This window comes from Balaenoptera borealis, assembly GCF_965194805.1.
Source record: "Balaenoptera borealis genome assembly, chromosome: 17".
In the NCBI taxonomy this organism is placed as follows: domain Eukaryota; kingdom Metazoa; phylum Chordata; class Mammalia; order Artiodactyla; family Balaenopteridae; genus Balaenoptera; species Balaenoptera borealis.
This window is the reverse complement of record NC_138876.1, coordinates 32,679,634-32,705,367: the sequence shown is the minus strand read 5'-3', so window position 1 is coordinate 32,705,367 and position 25,734 is coordinate 32,679,634. Positions and strand designations below refer to the sequence as shown.

At 32.2% G+C, this 25,734-nt stretch overlaps 1 protein-coding gene across 26 annotated transcripts in view; it reads left to right on the top strand.

Annotated features, from left to right (window-relative positions):
- Nucleotides 1–25,734, top strand: part of RIMS2 (regulating synaptic membrane exocytosis 2) — a 590,702-nt gene that overhangs the window by 421,749 nt on the left and 143,219 nt on the right. For 6 of the 26 annotated variants that reach the window (XM_082364194.1, XM_082364200.1, XM_082364199.1 and 3 more), the window contains 2 exons: nt 1,909–1,941; nt 19,396–19,496. The exons of 14 other annotated variants lie outside the window; for them this stretch is intronic. In XM_082364194.1, the coding sequence (XP_082220320.1) occupies nt 1,909–1,941; nt 19,396–19,496 (134 nt within the window). The remainder of the gene's footprint in view (nt 1–1,908; nt 1,942–19,395; nt 19,497–25,734) is intronic. 6 more of the 26 variants (XM_082364215.1, XM_082364205.1, XM_082364216.1 and 3 more) reach the window with 2 other exon arrangements.

Sequence of the window (25,734 nt, the reverse complement as noted above, 5' to 3'; positions counted from 1 at the left end):
AAATTTGAATGTTTTGAATCCATATAACATGAAAAATATTGCCTCAGTGCCATTATAAAATAGTCAAGATACAGGAAAATACTAGGTAGTGAAAGGATATTTATTTATGTTGTTTTTATGTTTTCCACAAAAAAATAAAATGTTTTCTTAGAGGTAGAATATACTTAAGCAGTTATTTCATCCAATTCATACCAACTTCAATTTAGCATGTGTGGAAACTTCGTTAGTAGTGTGGTAAATATGTATATAGGGAAGTTTTGCCTATAAAAAATAATGCAAAATATGATACAATTCAGCATAAACCTATGATATTAATATATCTCAGATTTTTCTATTTTATCTTCTTTGAGAAATGGGTGGACTGGGGATGCAAAAGAAAATATGGCATATAGCATGTTAATGTAGGAGTACATTTCAGGATGATAATACTTTTCTAGTGGTCGATCCTATTGGCAAAGTCTAGTTTGTAATATAATCGTGATGAGATTTACTGTCTAATTTTGAACAGGTCAAAGGTGTGCTCACGTAATAATCAAAATGACATTGTTAAGTTTCAAAATGTGTCATTTTTTTTTCAGTTCTCTATAATACATACTAGGATTTCTCTTTTCTCTTAGAAAAAAAGTTTTGGATATCTCAGCCCTTCTTTCCTAGTGGAAAATTTTCATTTTCTCACTATTCAGAGAAAGAGATAAACTTGTTATTGGAAAGATTTCTCTCAAGAGTTATCATTTCAATATATCACTATTCCAAATATGTTGATATAACATGTTTTTCTATAAATCGCTCAGAAACTATGATACAAGTATTGCAGAAATGAATGTGGTGTTTTGAATTAAGAACTTTGTAATACCTAATTTGAAGCTAAGAAGGTAATTAAAATAGGACATTTTGGTTTTGTGTTATATTGTTTATCTGTATCAGTCATACTAATACTAACTCATTAATATCTTTTGGAAAAAAGTTTTCTTAGAGTGCTCAGTTTAGCAGACATTTCCTGCTTAATCACTGTATAAAATGTCTTCTGAACTTCTCCACTACCAATGGGTAAAGAAGTGTTTCCAAAATATGTGCTGTATCTGTTATAGTAGATGTTGGACTTGGATGGGCAAATTTAAATGGAAACATCAATGATCTGTTATGTGGTGTCTGTAAGAATTTTCTGAATAAGTAAGCCTCTTAAGGGAATATGATGGAAGAAAATTTGTCTAAATTGAAGATTAACTTGAATCTTTAATATTTAAATAAAGCCATATATTTCAGCTACTCTTTTTTATTTGAGTTTTATTATATTTGTTACTCTCTAGAATATTTTTATAATAATATGTTTCTGTACTGAAGTAACTCAGTGAATTATTGGCCTATTGGTCATACTTATTTTCATGTATGTACTCATCAATTTAGGAAACTTAAATGGCACAGAAGTCTGCTCATGCTATTTTTGTTGCTCTTTTTAAGATGATTCGATTAAGTTCTTTCCTTTCAATGATAAGTAAAAATTCTAAAAGCATTTTCACAGATCTTAAATGGACTCAGTAATGTCTTAAACAATATGGTCATACAAGTAATGTTGTTTTTACTAATGGTATCTTTCTTCAGCATCACTGTTCAGGATTGGCTGTCCATAAATAATTGTAAACTTTTGAATCCTCTTTATTTCTACACTAACTTTATTTTTCTGATCCTGCTAACCCATAGTGACTTAACCAGTTCACCATCAGTTCTTCCATATTTTTTTTCTTTTAATATGGTATGTATATGATTATATCTTCCCTACAACTGTGCACAGGATCTTTTCTCAAAATGATTTGAGGCCCTTTCCTTCAGTGTCACTTTTTACCTTTTGAGTACATCCACTCACATCCATCTCCTTTGTCTATGTCTGTCCATTACACGATGTGATCACAGAAGAAGTGGACTCCACAAGGAGAAGACATGCAGGTCTGTCTCTTCTACTGCTTTTCTTTGTTATTTTTCATTTATCTAACTTGCCTTAGAAATTTTTTACTGTTTTTTACTTATTTTATAATTTTTCATTCTCTTCCTATATTAACAAAATGTTAAATCTGCAGGCATTTTTATTTTAGGTAGTTGTATATTCAACTTTTAACAGCAACTGCTCCAATTAGATGGATAAAAATAAAATGATTAATTTTATGTCATAGGTGTATATGCATTTTTTCCATAACTGGGTAACTAACTCCAGATTCACATATATGTATATTTATATATAGTCAGGTAGATTAAATCAACAAATTAATCATAACTTGTACTTAAATTTATTTTAGGCTTAAAACTTGTTTTCAGCTTTTTAATACATAATTCTAAAAGTATTTTATTTTTATCTTGAGTTCAGCAATGTGCTAGATTATGGAAAATACTAAAGACCTAATACATGCCCTAAACAAGCTATCAGTATCACAGAGGAGTTAAAATATGTGGGTAACATGCTGTGTTTATGTGCTAATGTGGATGACTCTAACAATATATTCTACAAAGGTATAAAGTCAAATAAAATTTGTTTCAAATAGATAGCCAGACAAAGCTTCATGAAAGAAGTAACACTTGGACTAAAACTTGAACATTCATTCAACACATTTATTAAGCACATGCTGTGTGGTACTGTTCTAGGTGCTGGAAATAACAGGACACACAAAATGGCCCCCATCCTCAGGGGCTTTTTCTAGTGTGAGTTTAACAAGTAAACTCAATGATATTATAGGTGCTATGAGAAATCTATATATACATGATTTATGTATATGTAGACTACAATGGAATCACAAAGGATGATGTTATTATTTCCACCTGAGCAGTATGGATATTAGTTCAAGAAAGACTTCACAGAAGCAATGATCCTTGAGTTGAACGTTAAAAACCAGAAATATGTTGGCCTTGTGTGTAGAGAATATGACAGGCAGAGGAAACAATGTGGTAAAATGGCTTCAAACAAGTTTAGGCAAAAGAAGGCAGGGCAGGGTTTCTGAAGATTGTGTAAGTTATTGAGGCATGTAAAGCAAGAGAGAGACATGATCAGATATTTGTTTCTAGAAAGACTACTTTGGAAACTAGGTAAAAAATGGAGCAGAGCTATATAAGCAGAAAGATCATTTATAAGGATATTGCATAGATCAGTTAAGAGATCATAATGGGCTGAATCAATAGAGGCAGTTGATACATGAGAAGTTATTTAAAGATGTAGAATCTATAAGACAGTTATCGATTGTATATTACTGATGCAAGGAAAAGGAAGAATAAGATAATCTAGCGTGACTGAAATGTTTGGATATATGGCGGTATATTTTATCTTACAGGGAATATGGGTTGAACAAATATTTAAGTGCAAAATAAAGACTTCAGTTTGGGGATGGGTTAGTTTGAGGTTCCTTTGGAATATTTAAGTGTAAATATCTAATAGCAGTCATTGGATGTATGGGTCTGGAACTCTGGAGAGAAGTCTGGGCTAAATTATTGCAATCACAGTATTCTTTTTAGCATGAAAATGATTCCCTTTTTTGTTTTGTTTCTTTGATTATTCTGAATATTGTCCATTGGTATGTATTTCAAATTTTCACTTCAATTCTTATTATATTTGCTTGGCATCTATACCGTATTTTGAGTGCTGTGAGCTTTCATTTGACATTTTGTTCTACTTGCATTATGTTCTAAAAGGTAAAGAGAAGTAACGTTCACTGTAGGGGAAGTTTAACATAAGTGTATATGTGTATACATATAAATGCACATATAAACTGTTACTGAAATTTCTCCAAATTTTCAATTATTGATTTACTACCAAACTTCTCGTTACATATTCTATTTATTTTATAGATATTGTCTGTTCTTCATTACATCCTATATTTAATGAACTTAATATTATTAACAAAAGTCTAAGACACAGGTACTCAAGATTTCTCAGTCATGGGGAGTTCCCTGGCGGTCCAGTGGTTAGGACTCCGCTCTTTCACTGCCGAGGATGCGGGTTCCATCCCTGGTCAGAGACCTAAGATCCTGCAAGACACGCGGCATGGCCAAAAAAAAAAAAAAAAAAAATGTGCAAGATTGCTCAGTCATGAAAATCATAACCCTAGTACACTGAAATCGTATCAGAAGATGAGAATCACTCAGTTTATAAGGAGGCACATAATGTCAACTCTATGTTCAATACTGTGTTAGGTAGCTTAGATGTTATGAGAGACACAGTAGATTGGAGAAATTTTCTATATAAGTTTAAGCTTAACATTTTATTAAGTAATATTGTGATATTTTAACCAAAAAGTCTCAGAGGAAATATGTGTATGTACATATATATGAAAACATCACATCATATATGAAAGCTACTATTGATAAAGTGTAATACTTAATTCTTTAAAGCCTATAAATACTCAAATATAAGAGAAGAGAGTTAAGAAAGTTCTTGGATCTTGAAATAATAGGAATACCCAAACATGGAATAAACGTGGTTTTGAGCATTTCTTCCTTGTGTGCGGTGGTGTGGAGGAAATTGGAAAGATTATTAGAAGTCAGGAGATCTAGTTTTAGCCCTAATCTTGCTAGTGAACTGTGATTCCAGACACGTAATTTAATGTCTTCGGGTTTCAGCTGTCTCATATTTAAAATGGGGTTTAGAATGCATTGTTTTTACGTTTTTTATGGAAATAAAATTGCATCTGCATTAAGAACTTAATCCTGATTGTAAGATGTTACTGCTAAATTCTCAAAATATTATTCATGCCCTGTTAATACTATGACATTCAATTTTACCTGGGCCAATTGTCCAGTTTAACTCTCTTTCATAAGAATATCTGTGTTGGGGGAAGTATTGTTCTGGTAAGAAACAGTCTGAGAAGCAGTATTGGAGCACAGACTATACAGCTAGACTGCCTGGTCAGTCTCACCACTTATTTGCTGTGTGATCCTGAGAAAGTTGCTCTCTCTGCCTCAGATTCCTCACCTGTAAAATGGAGATAATAATATTGGGTTGGCCAAACAGTTCCTTTGGTTTTTAAGTAAAAATAAAAGACACATTTTTCATTTTCACCAAGAACTTTATTGAACAACGTATTCACCGTTTTGTTCCACTACCTTTTGCCATTTTTCAGGCAACTTCATAATTCCATCTTCCCAAAACTTTTTATCTTTTTGAGCAAAGAACTGTTACAGGTGCCTTTTATAGTCTTCCAGGGAATTGACATTTTTTCCATTAAGAGAATTTTGTAAAGACCTAAATAAATGGAAATCTGAAGATGCAATGTCTGGTGAATACAGTGGATGAATCAGAACTTCCCAGCCAAGCTGTAACAGTTATTGCCTGGTCATCAAAGAAACATGAGGTCTTGCATTATACTGATGGAAGATTATGCATTTTCTGTTGGCTAATTCTGGACAGTGCACAAATCGTTTTTTTGTGTTTCTGTTGTGTTTTTACCTTTCTTGAAATCATAAAGCATAATATGCGGAAAATGTTGCTCTTTTTCTTCCATCTTCAATATTAAAATGGCTACCCAAAATTTCACCAATTTTGATAAGTTTTTTAAAATGCACGCTGATATGACAGCTGTCACAATAAAATCTAACAAAATTGCTTCGAATGACGTTAAAGACAACTAAGCGCTACTAGAGCCATCTTATGGAAAAAACCAAACGAACTTTTTGGCCAACTGAATACTGCTACGTCAAAGTGCTTTTGTAATGATGAAATCAGTTAATATTTAATATGTAAAGCACCTAAAAGCAGTGTCTGGTACATAGTAAGCACTATACAAGTGAAGCTATTATTTTATTATTGTATAAAACATATTAAAAAACAATTTTTATTTTGAATCCGCTGTATTGAAACCAATGCATTTTGATGTGTAAGCATTCTTTCCATGATATGATAGAAAGATAAAATTAATTTATTTTGTTTTATGCATTACACATATCTTATACTAGTTTGTGGCTACCAGTTTAGGAACTAGTTGTCGTACAAACTTGTGCATCAGGACTGCTACACCAGAAATGAACTTTATCATTTCTGAGGCAAGAGAGTTGGATAGAAACAGCAAGAACATTGAACCCATTTAGGTCTGAATTCTAAACCAAGTTTTGTCACCCACTAGGGATGAGACTTTGGGCTGCTTGCTTATACTTCCTATTAAACAAAATGAACTGTGGTGAGATTGAGTTAATTATGTTTAATGAAAGCATAAAAGAGCTTTTCTCTGGAGGGAGAATGCCTTTCTAACAATAAAAGCAGTGAAGGAAATTTAAAAAGAGAGATCTGACTACAGTGTGGCAGGTATAAACTTCAAAATATCAAAATCAGCATAAACAAGTTAAAAGGCAAACAACTAATTGTGAAACATATTTGCAGCAACTCAGAGTATTAAAAGCCTTAACACTTGAATCACTTTGTTGAACAAATTATATATTCTATAAAACTCTAATAGAAAAATGGGCAAAAGACATATACAGACATTTCACTAAACAAGAAATTCAGTGGTCAGTAAATATATAAAAAATACTTTATTTTTTTCATAACCATATAGGTGATTTTTTTTTTTTAAAGATACTATGTTTTACCTACTTAAAAAAACAGCATTTTAATGCTGGGGAGAGTATGGTAAAATAGTGGTAGCATAATTTAATATTTCTAAAAAGCAATTTTTTTAATATACACCAAGGGCCTTAAAAATATTCGCAGATTCTGACGTGGTGGAAATAGAGATTCAGATAAAAAGGTATGTACAAGTTTCACTAAAGCATTATTTGTAGCAATAAAAAGGATGCTACTGTGAATGTTAAGTAATGGAGGAATGGGTAAATAAATTATGATACATATCCAACCATCTAACTGAATAATTTTATTGACATAGAAATGAGAAACAATTATTTCTATATTTTTTGTAATTTGAAAAAAATCGAAAGTAGTAATACTTGTAAAGAACTTGTCATGTAGTTTTGTCCATACTAGATAATCAAAAAATGGTAGTTCTTTTTAATTATTACTACTAAAACAAATTAACCAAAGGTTATTTTTTCAGAAAGATATACTTATTTAGTTCTAAACTTATGATTTATGTTTGTTGTTAGCAAAATCATGGGTTTTGCAATAGTGTTTTGAATCTAAATTTAATACAACAATAATCTGCGTAAACAATGAATGAGTAAGGAGTTCAGATAATACACCCACTTCTAGGATTGTTTAAAAATGGAGAGAAAAATATTTTAATAGTAGAGCTGGACATTGGACTGTGCTTATTGACCAGTTTGGTTGTCCATCTGTAGCACGAGAAACAAAACAAACTACTTAATTCTAGATATTTTTAAAAAACAAATATGCTTTACTTAAAGGACAGTCAAACAAGTAATGTTTTATCCTCTATTGTCCTATTGAGGAAGCATGAATGTTGATGTAGCAGTAAAGTATGAGATTTGAAGGCCTCTGTGATCTTAGGCATCATAATCTCTCCAAGTTCCAGTTTCCTCTTTAGTAAAAGAGAGTTGATAATTTGTGTGTGTGTGTGTGTGTGTGTGTGTGTGTGTGTGTGTGTGTGTGTGTGTGTATGCATATACTTTCAATCCTCAGAAGAATAAAAACAAATGAGCAGCCAAAATGAAAAAATTTCTATTTCAAGAGTAAGCAAATAAATGCCAAAAAAAGAAAAATAAACAAAAAAACTGTGAGCTACCACTTTTCTCATACAGGATTGAAAGATTGTTTTAAAGATTAGATAAATTTTTCATAAAGTGTGTGGCAGGTAGCCAAAATTATTTTAAATACATATGTCATGAATTGTTCAAACTATTCAAATTCCTTCTCAATGTTTTTTGAACACCAATATATATATTTTCTACTCAGAATTATAGTTAATTCTAGGTTTGCTGTGTAAATAATGATAATTAGTCTTTATTAAGAGCGGAAGAAAAATCCGAAGCAGAGGTTATTAAGATACCTTTATAAAATACACAATCTTCAAGTTTGACTATGCCAGACGCATAATTCTATAGGTATCATAATGGCATATTAAACTATCATATATCACAATTGGCTGAATTAAAAGAGAGGTACTTCTGAAATTCTTATTCCAGTGATATAAAGGTATTTCACAGCCTGAAAATTCATTGTTCAACAAATATCTACTGAATATTTATTATATGTCAGATGTTATTCTAGGTGCTGGGGATATAACAATGACAACAACAGACAAGGTCTCTCCCATTGTGAAAATTATATTTTTGGGAGGGTTAATGGTCACTAAATTCCATAATTTTAGATAGTTATAAGTGCTATTAAAAGCACTTATGTAACCTAGTGCAACTGCAATGAGGAAGAGGTTATTTTAAATGGAGTAATCCAGGAAGTCTGGACTGAAGAAGTAATATCTGCACTAAACCAGAAGAATAAGAAGAACCCAACTATGTAAAGGAGCCAGGAGATACATATGTAATTAAGATCAATAAACAAAAGGTAAAATAAGGGCATTTAAATTTCAGAAGAGAAGAATTATTTTTGCTGTAAAATATTTTTCTGAAAAGGCATTTAAATGTCAGTGGCAGATGAGTTTTAAATATTTCAGGTTTCCAGACAGATGAATGAAGAAAGTATAGCTCTGGATGGTAGTTATGGTTAAAATATATTTTTTTGAAATTATTTCAGTTGAAAGGAAAGTGTACATATTGTTAAGCCAAGTTAGTAAGCAAGTTATTTAATAAGTATTAACATATACACAATACTTGCTGAATATTCATAAATCATGGTAAAAGCACATCATGATTGTTTTCAGATCACTTTCTTCCTCTTTGCTTGTTTAAAGGTCTATATTTTAATATCTATAAAAATATTGTAATATAAATGGGTTGGCATGAGCAATAAATAGGTTTAATATAAAAAAGGGTAAGTTGGCACGAATATATTGGAGATAATTGCCAAGGGAATGTAAATTAGGTTATAATTTAACTGAAGAGAAAGATGTGACTTGACAGATGGTAGTTTCTTTTATCAGCCTGCTTGAAGGCTTGAGGAGATGGGGTGTGGGATGTGAGGGTAGGGATGAGGAAGGGAACTAATAATGGGAAAGGCAAAGTTTAATGGAAAATGAAAGACAATAAATAGAAGTATTGCATTAATTATTTACATGATGCAGCTGATGGGAAGAACCTAGTCATAGATTATAATGTCATGCAGAGTGTGAAGGAAGTTGATAGACCAATTCAAATTAAGGGATGAGAATCAGAAGGAATCTCTAAAAGGAAGATTACAGATTAAAAATGACTATATCACAGGTTAAGACTGGGCTCATAGGGAAATAAGTTGAAGAAGCATTACCAAAAAAGAAAATTAGCCAAAGAGGAGATGCAGCTAGAAACGAAAAAGGGAAGTTGTAAAAGGTAAAACATTGGGAAGAAAAAAGAATTAAACAAGAGTTGAGAGTGGTGTGTTGAGAGAGAGAGAGAGTCATTTCCTGACTAAATATTTCAGATTATAAGTTTTGGAGAACAGACCAATGTCAGCCACCTTATAAATTTTCTAATGAGTAAAATTGAAAAAATAATAAGTCCTACCACGAACAGCTGTGCTGATTGAGTAACATAATTATAAGGCATGCAAAGCTCTTAGCACAATTCCTGGCATGTATAGAGTATTACTATCATTGTTAAGAACTTAATTGTGCCAGAACATTAGTATCAAGTTCTAGAATGCAAGATTTTAACTGTGTATTTTTAAAAGCATTGTTACATTTCATTTGCTATGCCTTGATCAAATAAAATTTTAGTCTAAAAACATTATTGAAGAAAAATTAAAAGCTAGATCAAAATCTGATCGGTGGTTATCTGAGCTGGCAGAGAGAGGACTGACAGCAAAGCTACACCAGGGAACGTTTTAGGGTGACAGAAATACTCTGTAGCTTGCTTGCAGCGAGGCTGCATGACTATATATATTTATCAAATGTCATAGACCTTTGTACCTAAGTAGTGTGAATATTAATTTTTGTAAATTATGCCTTAATAAATCTGACTTTAAAAATTATTGAAAATATACAAAGTTAAAATGAATTTTAATATATTACTCAAACAGTACTAAATATATGCTAATAGAAAAACTTACTTAATCTAACACAACTCAAGCAATTAAGAGCCAAGTCCCACCCCAAAACAGAGCATGGTAATGGATAGGGTTGACCTACAGCTTCAGAGAGAATAGATGACTACAGTGGATGAGCTGGGAAACCAAGAAAGTACTAAAGCTTTGAGTCTAAAGCAGTGGTCAGTTAACCAAGAAAGATCAAGAACAAGCAAGGCAATTAACAAAGAAATAGATTCTGGATACTTTAGACATTTACTGATAACTAAAGGAAGAGCAGACATGAGAAGTAACTTTAACTTGTTTGGGACAAGCTGAGTTTTAGGTGCTAATGGGGGATTTTAGGTGCATCTAGGAGATAACCAGAAATGTGAATCTTAGGGTTACAGGAAAGGTGAAGGTAGGAACCCTCATCATTGAAGTGACAGTTGAAGCTGTGGATTTAGACAGAATCACTCAGGGATAGAATAAAACATTAGGAAATGCATGTATTTGTAAGATGGACTGAGAAAGATGAGCCAACACAATGTCTGGTAAAGAGTGAACTAAGGAGTGGCATTAAAGTGCAGGGCCAAACTGTTGAAGGAGAGAATGTCAAGGATAGTGTCGTAATTATATCAAATGCTGCAGTGAGGGCCAGTAGAATGGTTCTGAGGAATGATCACTGGGTTTGGCAAATATGACATTTGGGGGAACCTTTGAGACATAAGTTTCATAATATCAGACTTAACTACAGTACTCAATGATAAAGTTTTTCTTTGAGTAAAGTCACCATGAAATAAGAAGGAACCAGCAGTAACCAGATAACATATTGCACTTGACTCAGTATTGGAGATATAGTAAGAGGCTCTCTACAGTTGGGTATTCTAACTTTATAGCGCAAATATATAAGGCTCACTTATACAGGCACAAATGCTCACATCATGTAAAAATCCATTGTTTTTATACTAGATACGGTGGGCCCCACTTACCAAACTTGGAATGGTGATGAATAATTGATGACTTGGAAGTTAATTCCACATACTATAGATTTTACTCTTGGGAGACCCAGTGTAAGAACTAGCTCAGACAAGGGGATTGGGAGGGTTTGGGCCTGGAGTAGTTGCAGAACTAGGACTCAGTGATCAAAACCAATTTGAACTTTGCATTTCCTCAATCACAGATTTCAGAAATGCTGGCAACATTTTGGATGATTTTAAGCCACTGTAGTATAAATTATTTTAATCCATAACTGAGTTTCCCACCCTTTGTAAATACTCTTTTTAATTCTAGTTTATAAATTGAAAAATTCAGATACGGATCAGTTAAATAACTTACTCCAGTCATTTAAAGCTGGAATTTAAACTGAAGGAATCAGATTTGGTGCCAGAATCCATGCCCTTAACCTCAGGAAATGGGCACTTTATCTGTGACAAGGTGGAGAATGCAAGAGGGGACATTTTACGGCGAACAACATGAAAGAACAATACTAGAGGTCTAGGAAGAGGAGAGCAGGAAGAGAGGAATTCAGAAAGGGAACACTAATGTCAGTGGAGACCAACTCAATCCAATTTGCAGTTTTATTTAAGGATCCTCAGTGCAACTGATATTACCATGTGGGTATTTGGAAAGTTGAATGAAATTCATTTCAGTCTCTTAACTTAGGTTAGTCTCTCCTGATGCCTCTTCATCTAATCCTCATCCTTCTTTCTCTGAGTGATCTCATCTAAATTTTATTCCTCTTTCTTCTCAGTATTGAACAGGAATGTTTTGTACAATGTCCCTATTCATGAAATATTTAGCATGCATTTCTTTGAATTCTGAGGGAGTGTTATACTATGTGACATTAGTTGCTCTGTATAGTCATTCTTATACCATTGGCCAATAGTAATCAATATTAGCATCCTTGGAGAAAGAAATACAGCTTGATGTCCAAGCACAAGTACTACTTGAAAGCCATATATCTAAATACTTCATTCAAGGGCATATATAGATTTATTATTAATTGCCACACTAATATACATAAGAAAAATTATATGGGTCTCTTTTCCAGCATAGGTCTTATCCCAGTTTTTATATGATGGATATTTTTATTTTTTCATGATTTTTACATTAACTGTCAATATTTCTAAGTATATTTAAATTTCTGTTTGTTTCTAAACAAACAAATGTAAAGATGCATTTAAATTTCTTTATTATGCTCCTTTCATATCTTCTGTGCAATCTTTTGATGTGTGTAAAGAGTGGATGTAGTTGAAATATATCTTAAGGATATGTTAATTAGGCCCCAGATGTGGGACACAGTGGTCTGTGATAATTGTGTCATACCAAAACACAATAGGAGACAAGTCATACGCATGGTAATAATATGTGCTACTCTGTGGATTATCTCTTCCTTAATGTAGATTTTAGCTATCAGGGAAAAGTCAGAACATTCCAAAGTGCTGAACACATATGAGAAATAGTTTATTAACCTGATGAATCTGACTCATGTTTTTATCTTTTATCAATGGTTATTGCATTTTTTCTTAAAAGCAATTTTAATGATAATCATTGCATTCCTTCTCTGAGGGGCTTTCATTTTAAAATTTAGTTTATCCTCTGAACTAAAGGTTATTTTAAAGATATAGGAATTGTGACTAACAAGTTTAAAATAATTAAGTTATTAGAAGGTTGCTAAACATTTTCTCCTAAAGATGTCACTGTACACCCTGCGACAAATGTATCAATATGTAGGTGAAACAGTTACACTTTAGCTAGTCTAAAAGATGCTTCTAGATTAGATCACCTTTATGATTTTTTTCTTGGGCAAAGTTCCTGGTTTAATGAGCTTTTCAATTTTCTCTTTCTCTTTCCCTCCCTTCCTGTTTCTTTGCCTTTCTCCTTCCCTCCCTTCTTCCTTCATCCCATTCCTCTCCCTGCCTCTGTATACACACACACACACACACACACACACATGCACACACACACACACATGCATACACACATTCTATAAAGGAAATTTTAATGAATGCAATACCAGGGCAAATAGAGCAAGAATTTCTAGTACACTTTACATTATCTATATTGATGAAGTAGGTATTACAATATAAAAGAACAAACAAGCATCATTTGCCTTCAGAATTAACTAACCAGAGAGTTGTAGAGCAGAAGGAATCATAATGAGTATCTGGTCCAAAATTATTCATTTTACAGATGATGAACTTTATGCTCAGAAGGGCGAAATGAAGTGCTTGCAGTTATAGGGCTCATGAAATTAAGACTCGAACCAAAGTCTTGACTCTCACCTTCTAAACCAGTGCTGTTTTTAAGATTTTCTTCAATCCTATGTATCATAAATATACTCATTACCCTAAATCTGGGCAATTCCAAAGCCCTATCAACTCTGTGATGATTACCTCCTCTGCACTCTCCATGGACAAAACCCTGATCTTCCACCGTGATCCCAAGTACATCCTGATTTTACATGTTGAAACCTAAAATGGTGCTAAAATCCAAGTCCTCTGAATAATAAAATCTCAGTAAGTCTGTTCACTGAATGCAGGTATCTAGACATACTCTGTTTCCTGAGATCACTAGATCACTCCTTATAACTTATGTCCTAAAGTAGTTTGCATATTAGTTTCTTTTGACTATAGTGAAAGGAGTCTGAAATTTATCTATAACATCTCCTTTGAAGTATTATTTAATGAATATGGCAGAGAGTTAATAGAGAAACAGAATACAGATGCACAGGTAACCTAAGTATCTAAAACAGATCATAAAGGTTTAGAACATAATTCAAAAGACTATAGCCCATAACTATGAACCTCACAGTAGGACAACAGTTTATAAGTTTCTAGAACTCTTATGTTTCATTTAATTCCACATTTTACTTAAGCAACTATGAAGTTCAGTTTTCCTGTATTCCTAGGAGCAAATAAGTCAACACATTATAAGAAAAATAAATTATATTTTTTCATTCCAAATGTGTTATTTCCTAGTGACAACAGTAGAAAAATCCTCAAAATTGATTGATTTGGAAATAATTATTCCTCAAAATTGTGTATCTTAGTTGCACAGTTAAGACTAAGTTTATTTACACTTTAAAAGAAAATGCTTCTATTTGCCCTAGTAGTAATACAAAATAATCTGGTGCATAATTTTTAATTTTTTCACGATATTTATTTCCATACTTTTTCTCAATTTAATGTGTTCCAATATTTGTTATTCCCTTCATTACATCTCTTTTAACAAATAATTTAGCTAACAAAAGTGTACTTTTTATGTGGTTCTAGTATATGATAAAGTTTTTGTCTAAAATTATGAGAAAATTCATTACAGGCAAGTGATTGTGAAGAAATCATTTTAAAGTAACTTCTTTAATATTTGTTGCATAGTTTCTTAAGTCCTACACTTGAAAAAACTAATACAGAAAATTTAAAAACATGTCAGATCATTTTTTGTATTAACATTCATAAAAATTGGAAAGATCTGTGCTTTATTGCATTTGGAAGTATTTCTTATTTTGTACCACTTTTAATCAGTACACCCACAGCTTTTATTTAACAAATATATGTCCCTAAGATAAATTAAATAATGAATGATTGCATATTTGCATCTTAAAAATTATTTAACATTTATTTCCAAAGCATTCTATCAAATCATGACAAAAATATAAGGTTTTCAAACTGGATAAGTTGTCCTTGTTCACATAAACATCATATTTTGTGTGTTTCTAAAATATTTTTTCTGTATAATGTATAATCATTGTGGATACTTTATAAACTATATATTAACCCAAATAAAAACCAAAAGCACTTATACTAACTTCTAATAACCAGTGATAACTGATAACTACTCTGGTGTGTAAATCTTAAATCTTTTTCACTCCATGTCTTTGTCTTTTCTGTCAATTTTGTGCATATATGTTTTTATGAATATATATGGTTTTTTAAACTACAAACTATAGTACCATATCCACCATTTAGTGTTTTATAATTACTAATTGCAGCATCTTTATTTTATATAATTTATATATGTGAATGCACATGCACACTGTTCTCATCGTCTTTTGTGAGTGTATAATATTCTGTAGATACACCATAAATGCAGTTAACTAATCCCCTATTTTGGACATTTGGAGTTTCTTTTCCCTGGCCTTTGCAATTATCAAACAATGGTGTAATGAATATGTATGTACATCTTCGCACATTGATTTATTTATTTAGGGAAGATCCTGGGAAGTGAAATTTCAGGGTCAAAAATATGACCATTGTAAAGCCTTTTAATACACAGTACCAAATATGTTTTATTTTCAAGTAATTTGCTTTTAATATTTGTACATCAGGTACTTTGGAAAGCGTTCATATAAATGACCGTTAATTTTTTTGTCAACAGCTAGTTTATTACTGTCACTCTGAAAAGTGTTTTTGCAGTTATTAGACTCTTGAAAGAGCAGGTAAAATAAAACCAAAGACAGTATTTTCTTTTTGAATTGCACTGCCTTTGAAAATAAAATTATAACAAAGTATTACATATTCTTATCTCGATGCATTTTAACAATTTCTATTCTTATTCCTTTGACTTTTGAAAGATATCAGTAAATTGTTTTATACTCTACCCTACTGAATCTAGAAAATAAACACACAAATAGCCATGCTTTTTCTTGTGTAATTGTTACTTCAAAGTGAGAAAACAACTGCATACACTGATTATACCTTTTTTTATTATACTTAATTTGGTACATGCCTAACTGGTGACTGTAGCATTTAAAGAGTACATGAATTTGGCCTTTTAAACTTTGTCCATTTGGAATATGTTATTTCTGTCACTGTCATCATTATTGTCCATAATCATCTTTTGTTTTGTTGTGCCTCTTCCAGATTGTTTGTATTTTTTTAGAAGAAAAGTTTATAAACTAGGATTCAATAGGATAGTTATCAAAAATAATTTTTTTCCTTTCTTTGATGATTTGGCAAAATATAGTTAATTTTATAAATAGATTTCTAATAGGTAAGTAATATACTTCTTTAGCTTCAATCAGAAAAAAGCCTCAGATAATATTTTGATTTATGTTCAGACTACATTTATGATATCTCTGTATGTATTTTGTGCAAATACATTTTATTTACATTGTCATCAATTATTTAGATAGTTTCAACAAGGAATAGTTTTTGTTGGAAATCATTCAGTATTAATAAAAATTTGATTAAGACATTGCACAAATGTCTTTAATTCTTAAATTTAACTGGAAAACAAATTTAACATGTACCTTTAAAAGGATAAAATTTAGAAGAAATCCAGTTATAAAATGTAAATTTTTAATGATCACTCCAGAAATTCTTGACGTATTATTTTGTTAAAAATATGAACAATGTAATTTGTTTTCTAATCTCTGATTATTTAAAGGCACATCTTAAGTTTTGTGAAGACATATAATAATCAAAGAAAAAAGGAATTACAGATGTGATTATTTTCATCAGAAACCCTCATGAAACAGATAGCCACTTAGTGAAATGAAACTTTTTAATCTCAATTAAAGGAAGACTTTTTTAAACCTGAAGCCAAATATTTATATATCGATAGAAGAAAAGGATAGGGTGGGGAAAAGAGAAAAATCATTAAATTTGCCACAAAAATTTAGGATACTAACCAAGGCAGTTTCTGGATTTAGATAAGATTAATAGTCTTAAACTTCCCTGATGTTGTAATCATAGGTTCTCTAATTTGTTTTCTGAATTTTGGTGTTCTTTCTTTGAGCTTTGCTGTTGGACTTGAGATTTTTCCCTCTTAAGATCCCCAGATTTGAGCATCTTGCTTAAGATCACAAGATGGGTCACTGAGTCAGCAGTCCTACAATATTCTGGTCACTGTTTAGCTTCATTATAAATTGCATTATTGCCAGACCTATGTCCCTATTTCAAAGAAGTGTGGTGTGTGAAGCTGCTTTGGGACCCCAAGAGTGTGTGTGTGTGTGTGTGTGTTTGGAAAAGCAAACTTAAAACTATTGTTTGAAGTGCACTACAGAAATCACTGAAGGTGTACTGATGATCTTCGTAGTGTAAATGTAGAAACCTAAGCAACCACTGTCTTACTGTTGGTTAATATGTCCATTTTCAATTGCATCTCTGATTACAAAATCTACCTATAACTTAACTTATTTTTTTTGTTAATTGATTGCCATACCAACACAATAAATATGACTTTTTAACTTTTTGGACACATTAAGTAGTCTTTTTTAAGTTCAAAATAACCACAATTACAATGCTTGTTGTCAGTCTATTTATCTCTTGTAAAAATAAAATACAGTGTGTGTGTGTGAAAAAAAAAACAAAACCCACAATTAGTTTATTGGTTTAAAAACAAGTAAACCTCTTAAATGGCTTATGTTATTAAGATATTAATGAAATAAGAAATCATATTTTCTTAGTTTACTTGATTAATAATTTACCTTATACCAAAAAGAATTTGAGACAATTTGAATATTACACATTATTATCTAATAATCAGGAAGAATTTAATGTAGTGTCATAGGAGGTCGATGTCCAGGAAATAGTCTCAATATTAGAAAATGTATATATGTATGTATGTATGTACGTGTATATGTCTATATGTATATGTATATATATATTTATATATGTATATGTAAAATGTGTTTAAACTTTGTCTATTGGTGCTATTTATATTTAAAATACTGTTTTGCTACTATAATATCAAAATTAAACTTTTTAAAAGAAACTTCCCAAACACTTAATTTAGCTAATATTTTTTTCAGCACACATAATTTTTTGAAGCTGGGAAGGCTTTTTTGTTCCCTTGCCCTTGGAGAAAATAAATATATTTATCTGAGAATATCTCTTGCGGTACAAACAATTCCAATATTGTATTTTAATAGAGTAATAGACATTTATACTTGACCATATTTCACACTTATATCATGGAAACACTCACTTGATTCTGTGTATCATTCAATTGGTATTAACATTATATTTCTATTCCCCATTTTATAATTTGGCACAGAATCAATTAATCAAATCATTATTAAAATTTGACTCAAACTGTTTAGTTGATTTAAATTTGCTCTTTTACTTAGATATCATATAATCTAAACTCTTTATACATTCTTTTAGTCAAGATTTTCTTAATCCTTTTTGAAACTTTTTCTTCCCTTTGTATCTTATTTTAATTATCAATTTTTACTTAAATTTTTTTTTCTAGCAATTATCAAATATACAGTGAGGTTTTTCTCAAGATGAGTGTTAAAATACCTATTTTTGAATGGGCACACTTTTGTCTATATGTCTTTACTGCAGTTTTAAAGTTCTGATCTTAAGCCAGGGGTATGTGTGTGTATGTTTACGTTCTTACCTAGACCCAGTGTTTGTGGATTTTCATGACAACATTTTATTGTAGAAACCCACTGAACCTACTAAGCTATGATTGTTTTTCCCAGTTTGTAGGTTTGTAGCATACAACTGAGATTTTGTTTTTCCATTATGCCTATTAATGAGAAATGGAATTTCTCTATAAAATCTCTTTAATAAAAATCATAAATATAATTTTAAAGCACTTTTTCATGTTTGCTAAGGTTTGCTTACTGAATTTAGTTCTTATTCTAACCAAAGTTCTTAAAGGCCCTCTTGATATCTATAGTTGATGTGTTTTGAGGAAGCACCTGTTATAGACAACATTAATCTCATCTTGTAATAGGCTTACTATCTCAGTTTCTCACCTTCTTACATTCTTTTTTTCCCCTAAAATGATTTCAGTAATACTTTGTGCCTTTACAGGCATGGTATGTTTTCAGGAGTATTATTCCAAGTGCCTCTTTCTTGATCCTAGTTCTAGAAAATTCAAGTTCAAAAATCTTGATAACTGCATCCACACGTATGTTGGAGCAACCTGCTTTAATACATGGGACGATTTTATGATAATTCTAAATGCAATTGTAAAATTGTATTTGAAACCAATGAGACTTACAACCTCTTTCCAGTAAATAATTCGAACCTTGATGAATTCATTACAAGCCAAAATTCTTATAATATTACTATTGTCATATTTATGTGCTGTCAAATATATTCTCCTGGACATATATGTACCAGAAGGTGTTTTCTATCTAATGAAGATTTGTTGTCTTCTATTTACATTTGTTTACATTTTATTCAGATTTAAATTATTTTACATATTTAATAATCATGCTTTTATTCACCAAATTGCATACTTAAATAAATCTAAAAAATGACATTTAATTTGTACATACTACCTTGAATGAAAGTAATATATCAGCCTAGCATTTCTTCTTTTATACATCCTGTAAGTTGGGCTCAGAAATAAGAACTGAACATTAATTTTATGGGTTTTTTTCTACTCGATAGGTGCTATGGATATAGAGGAGAGAAATCGCCAAATGAAAATTAACAAATACAAACAGGTAGCCGGATCAGATCCCAGACTGGAACAAGATTACCAATCAAAGGCAAGACATTTTTCTTTTTAAAAGTTGTAAAATAATCAGTTAATCATATGAAACTGTTAGATTCTCAAACTGCTGAATGCAGATTAGTCAGACACAAACATATAATGCAATGGCCCCATGATATTATTAAATGCTAAAATTTATGATGTGTTTGTATACCAACTTTTAGGTATAGACTTGCCTTAATATTTAGAAAAATCATTATATAATATAGGAGATTAAGGAAATGAAACTCATAAATGATCTGAAGAACAAAGCTTTTAGAATTTTTCATTTTATAAAACCTATAAAGGCCCTAACACCCTCAAAAATGTTTAGGAAGAACTTCTATTATCATCTTATGGTTTTCCTACATATAGAATTTTTTTATTTTATAGCATTTTAATTCAATCTGATTTATTAATAAGTTATTGGAACAAAATACATACTCATGAGGTGTTGTAAAGAATTCAAAATGTTTTTTAATGAGAATCTTTTTGAACCACTTTTTGGTAATAAATTGAGGTGTGAAGTCTACCAATGTAGGAAAAAAAAGTATTATTTCATTGTTCTTGCCCTTCACTGCCTTTATATTTTCAAAACATTTTTAGGCTCATCGTATTATTCATTCAAAGACTTTGCTCTGATGTACCTATTTAAGATTTAACAAAAGAATGAAAATAGCAAAACTTATTCCTAACATTTCGTTATTATGTGGTCTAATCATTGCAGTCATGTAATATTTGTTGTCTGTTATCTGTGTATTAGAGAAAAGCAATTTGGATTTTTATACAGTTAGGTCTATTTTATCCTTACCTTCAGTTTCTCTCAATTATAGCCCATTCTTCAGTAGAGATAAGACTTATGAAGTAAAGCACAACTGACTATGCTGGGTGTGCGTATGTGGTAGGTAGCATAGGTTTCAGTTTCTCCATTATACAACCTAGAGGAGGCAGATATTCTCAGCATCACCTTCCAAGCCACCAATCTCTTCCCCAGAGTACATGAATATTGACTGATGTGGTGAATACAGGATTGTTCTGCTGTCCTGGAAATGGCACAGGCCTAATGCCAAGAGAAAGGTAAATTTAAGACAAACAAAAAATAGCCTTGCCTTTACTTAGCAGGTTTTAACTTATAGAAATTTTATTCTAAAATGAAAATATGAATAGCTTCAAATAGGTTCAGTGAATTTCATAGAAAACAGATTTGCAGTGATAGAATATTTCAGATACATCTCTAACCTTTTGAGCTTGGTATCAGAAATGATATCTGTGCCTTTCCAGGTACTTTTTTTTTTTTTTTTTTTTTTAGAAAGCTGCGTTTTATAGCTACTTTATTTATTTATTTATTTTTGGCTGTGTTGGGTCTTCGGTTCGTGCGAGGGCTTTCTCCAGTCGCGGCAAGCGGGGACCACTCTTCATCGCGGTGCGGGGACCGCTCTTCATCGCGGCGCGCGGGCCCCTCACCATCGCGGCCCCTCCCGTTGCGGGGCACAGGCTCCAGACGCGCCGGCTCAGTAGTTGTGGCCCACGGGCCCAGCCACTCCGTGGCATGTGGGATCCTCCCAGACCAGGGCTCGAACCCGTGTCCCCTGCATTAGCAGGCAGATTCTCAACCACTGCGCCACCAGGGAAGCCCCTCCAGGTACTTTTTAAAATATTTCTGCCTAGGGCTAAATAGGAAGAAAGACCTGATCTTTTGTGGCATCTGCTATGCTCTAATCTCTCATTTATTCATATTATATAATCCAAAGACCAAGGCATGAAGTCCTGATAAAATAGGATATTAAAGCTTCCATAAACATAAGATAACACATATTTGTTTTGTTTGTTTATATCCCACTATACTTCAGGAAGGAATGTAGATGATTCTTAAAAATACATAAAATACTCTCAATAATATCGTCAATGAAGAAATGAGTATCAAGGGAAAATGAGGTCAAGAAAAAACAAGGTAACGCCAGAAGTAAAGCTTGTGAACAAAATGCATAGTGTGAGATCCTATACACCTGCTACATGTGGGGCTTATATTTTGACTGTGAGCTTCCTCACAAGCAGTAAAGGCAGAAAAGGAAACTGGGTCACTCATATGATTTACATTGTTCATACAATAAAAATAAGTTCCTTAGAAGCAATGCCAATGATTCTTGTTATGGATACCTGACAGAAATTCATTACAAGGGGATGGACCAAAGGAATACTAAAGAATGCCTGAGGCTTCAAAGTTTTATAACTTTGGTACCAATTATTTTAGGTTAGAAAAAATTTAAGTCTTGGCAAAGGACTTATTATGCTAAGCAATATAATTTCCTAGGTATTCTCTAAGGCAGTGGTTTTCAATGTGTAGACCCAGACCAATAACCTCAACATCACCCAAGGACTTTTGGAAATGCAATTCTCTGACCCCCTCCAGACCTACTTAATCAAAACTCTAGGGGTGATGTTCCTGGTTTTAAAAAGCCTCCCAGGTGATTGTGATGTGGACTACAGTTTGAGAACCACTGCTCTAAGGTGGGCTGCATGTAAAATTTACTTCCAGGTAACTGAATGAGTTGACTTCCTCTTTTTAGGGTTTTAGCCAGAAGCCAGTGATGGATGATGTCATTTAAAAATGGAGACTTTCTTCTGAGAATAAGTGATCTGACTCCTTTACAAGGCCTCTCCTAGTATCTAACAAATCCTATCTGTTGAATGTCAAGTACATAGAATTCTGTTTACTATTGCTGGAGTTGTGCACTCAGCCTAACCAAAAATGCAATCAAGTCATTAAGGTACAACTTTTGAAAAGGATCCAAAGCACGACTCTATTTTGTTCCACTACAAATTTCCTGATGTGGAACTATCTTTGCTGGGTCATCTATCTGCCTATCATCCCTACCTTGATCTAACTCTCTCATGGATCAAAGAGAAAATTACAGAGGATTATTTTTCAGTCAAGTACATATATAGATTTAGTTATTATTCATTTCCATACTAACAATTATTTAGATTAAAATTTTCAACTGCATCCCCTCTCTTTTTAACTAGGGATATTCACCTTATATTTCCATTCTTTTCTTCCTTGTTTTAGAACAAGTGCCAATTAAATACTTGCTATTGAGCTATGCACTTTAATATATTAACTCTAATTCGTGGAAAAATCATTTAATTGGTAAGGGAACTAAGTCATAGAAAGGTTAAGTAATCTACCCAAGTTCACATTAAATCATAGAAAGTATTATTTGTAGCTAATCTGGTTTTCAATTTTGAGATAACTGAGATTAAATCCAAAGCCTATGGAGCATATGCTATGCTTATGAGCTATATTCCTGAAATTCTAGTGAAGCTATTAAGAAGCTTTCATGGAATATAATTGTTAACGAAGTTTTTTTTTAAACTACACATTCCCCATTTTAAATGGCATTGCTTCCCTGAATTTTTCAAGCATTCTGCACTGACAGTTGTAAACAATTCTTACTAATTTATAAAATATCTCCTTAGTAATTCACTTTGAAAGTACCTGCAGAGCAATGCCTATTAAGTTACTGTCTTTCTAAACATATTTTAAGTATATGAGGAAATTTGTAAGCAGACAGCCTATATTTAAAAAAGCATCAAAACCACATGCAGACATGATTCTTGTTTAATCAGTGGATGATTTCTCAGGGCTTTTCCCCTCAAAACAGAATTTAACTATGTAGCCAAGGCACACTTTCATGCCTATTGCATTGTCTTTATCCCAGTTTACATGTGATTCATCGGTTCTACTCTCAGCATAATTTAAGGATCAACTTAAAACCAATGTTCTCTGCTCTTCATTGGTTCAGAAAAACATGATTTGTTTATTACATTTAACAATGTGAATTATAATTCAGCATAGACCAGCTACCCTTCCATGAGTTACGTAATTACAACAATTAGCAATAATTGATAAACAATGTAGGTATATCTGAAAATTAATATGGAGAAATTGATAATATTTATATAAGTATATGATGTTTGCTTTTTAAATTAGCCATATTTAATGTTTTTAAGTGAACTTGGAGGATATTTTTTAAAAGGGTAGTCCATCAGATTTCAACAGAGAAGCTACACAGGTTATTGATACCGTGTTTATTTGGAACTCAAAGCTTATTTCCCTGTAGAAAAACATGTTCCTTTTTGGTGGTAATGTTCCCACAAAATTATCACAAAAATATTTTACCCCTATTGTAGCACTTATAATCTTCTGTTTTCTTATTTATCACTCTAGAATTAAGTCAGGTAGCCCATAAATTTCGCAGAACTTTTCAAATGTGGACCAGAAGTTCATATTAATCCATTTAACCTGCAATCTAATAGACTGAGTCAGTGTTCTGGGAGTGGAGCACAGCACAGCAAAAGAAAGGAAAAAAAAAGAGTTTTTCTCCATTCTTTGTACATACCTGATCCTGGGCACTTGTCACCTTTTCTTCCAGGCTTCTTGTCTTGTAAGGATCCATTCACTGATTTCAAAGAGACATGTTAGGAAGAAAGCAATCCCACTAAAGTAACTTACATTATAATATGAACTACACAACACAGAGATAGTTTAAAGAAAAAGGTCTGTAAATACAAATAAACCTCACACGATGGAGCTGTAGGCAGTATCAATATAAAAAAAATTCAGACTGTTAAAGGCAAAGTATTTTGGGCAAGTAGATCACCATTGTTAACTAAGCTGTTCCCTTAAGTAGAGCTTACTCTCTTCTCAACACTGAGAATACATATTTAAGGCTAGCCTTAAGTGTTTTAAATTGACTTTCAAAACACAAGCAGTAGGGACCAGAAGAGGGGAGACAGGTTGGGGCTGGTGAGGAGTGGCATCTATGGGCTGCTTATAAGTTTGGTGTTTGTGAGTCAGGAGTACTTTAAGGCTCTACTATCACCAAAATATGGCAGCAGTACTTGAGTACAGTGTAGGAGATGAGAACACAGCCTGAACAGAATACTATAGTATTCAAAGTATTTGAATACTGAATACTATCTACTTTGTCAATTTTCTCTATTGTGTTCATTTCTGTATAACCCTGCAATAAGATAGCTTCACGTTCTTTAGCAAAGTTAGCACAGTGTGCTAGTAATAGTACCTACCTCATAGGATTGTTTTCAAGATTAAGTCTATTTATATGTTATGTATAACTCAAACAGAGTTTGGAATATAATAAGGAATAAGTAAATGTGAGCTGTTGTATGATGATGGTGGGATGGTGATGGTGATGGTGATGATGATGATGGTGATGGGGAAGAAAGAGAAAAAGAGAAATCATTTTCAACAGATACCCTGCTCTTACCAGGTCTATTTCTGTTGCCAGCAACAATCTACTAGATACAGATTAGTATATCTTTAAGGTAATCCTAAAAAATATGTGGGTGGAAAGGGAGGAAAAGTGTAAAAACTAATGATAAACTAAAAAGTTAAAAAGTGATTTGGGTTGTCTCATTTTTATCAGGTTAGTCAAATTTTTATCTACCACAAATTATCATTCTTGCCATTTCTACTCTTTAGCCAGCTGGAATGTACTTCAAATTTAACTTAAACATAGAGAGAGATAAAATTAAATTTACACATAATTTATCTAAATCTATGATATGCACACACACATATCCTGAAGCTCTGAGCCAAAGGAGAATTCCTCTCCTCCATATTTTAGCTGATGGAAGCAACAACTATTTATTTCTTCCTTGTTTCACATGTACAAACATACCTCACTTTATGTAACAGACCCACAGTTACAAACTTAATAGTAGATAATTTTAATGGAATTTTAGAAATTTTATAGTTTTATCTGTGACTGATCTTTGAATATAAAAGTTTCTAACTTTAGGTTTCTTTTTTTCTTAACATTTGCTAGGGCTGTCATAACAAAATGCCACAGATTAGGTTGCTTAAACAACAGAAATTAATTTTCTCACAGTCTGGAGGCTAGAATTCCAAGATCAAATGTTGGCGGGTTTGGTTTCTTCTGAGACCTCTCTCCTTGGCTTGGAGTTGGCCACCCTCTTGCTATGTCCTCACAGGGTCATCCATCTGTGTGTGTCTATGTTCCAATTTCCTCTTGTAAGGACACCAGTCATATTAGATTAAGGCCCACCAGTGTGACCTCATTTTACCTTAATTACTTCTTTAAAGGCCTTATCTCCAAAACAGTCACATTCTGAGATAATAGAAGTTAGCACTACAACATATGAATTTGGGGGATATACAGTTGAGCTATAACATATCTATACAAAGTAGTTAATGGTCTTTTAGTTTATCA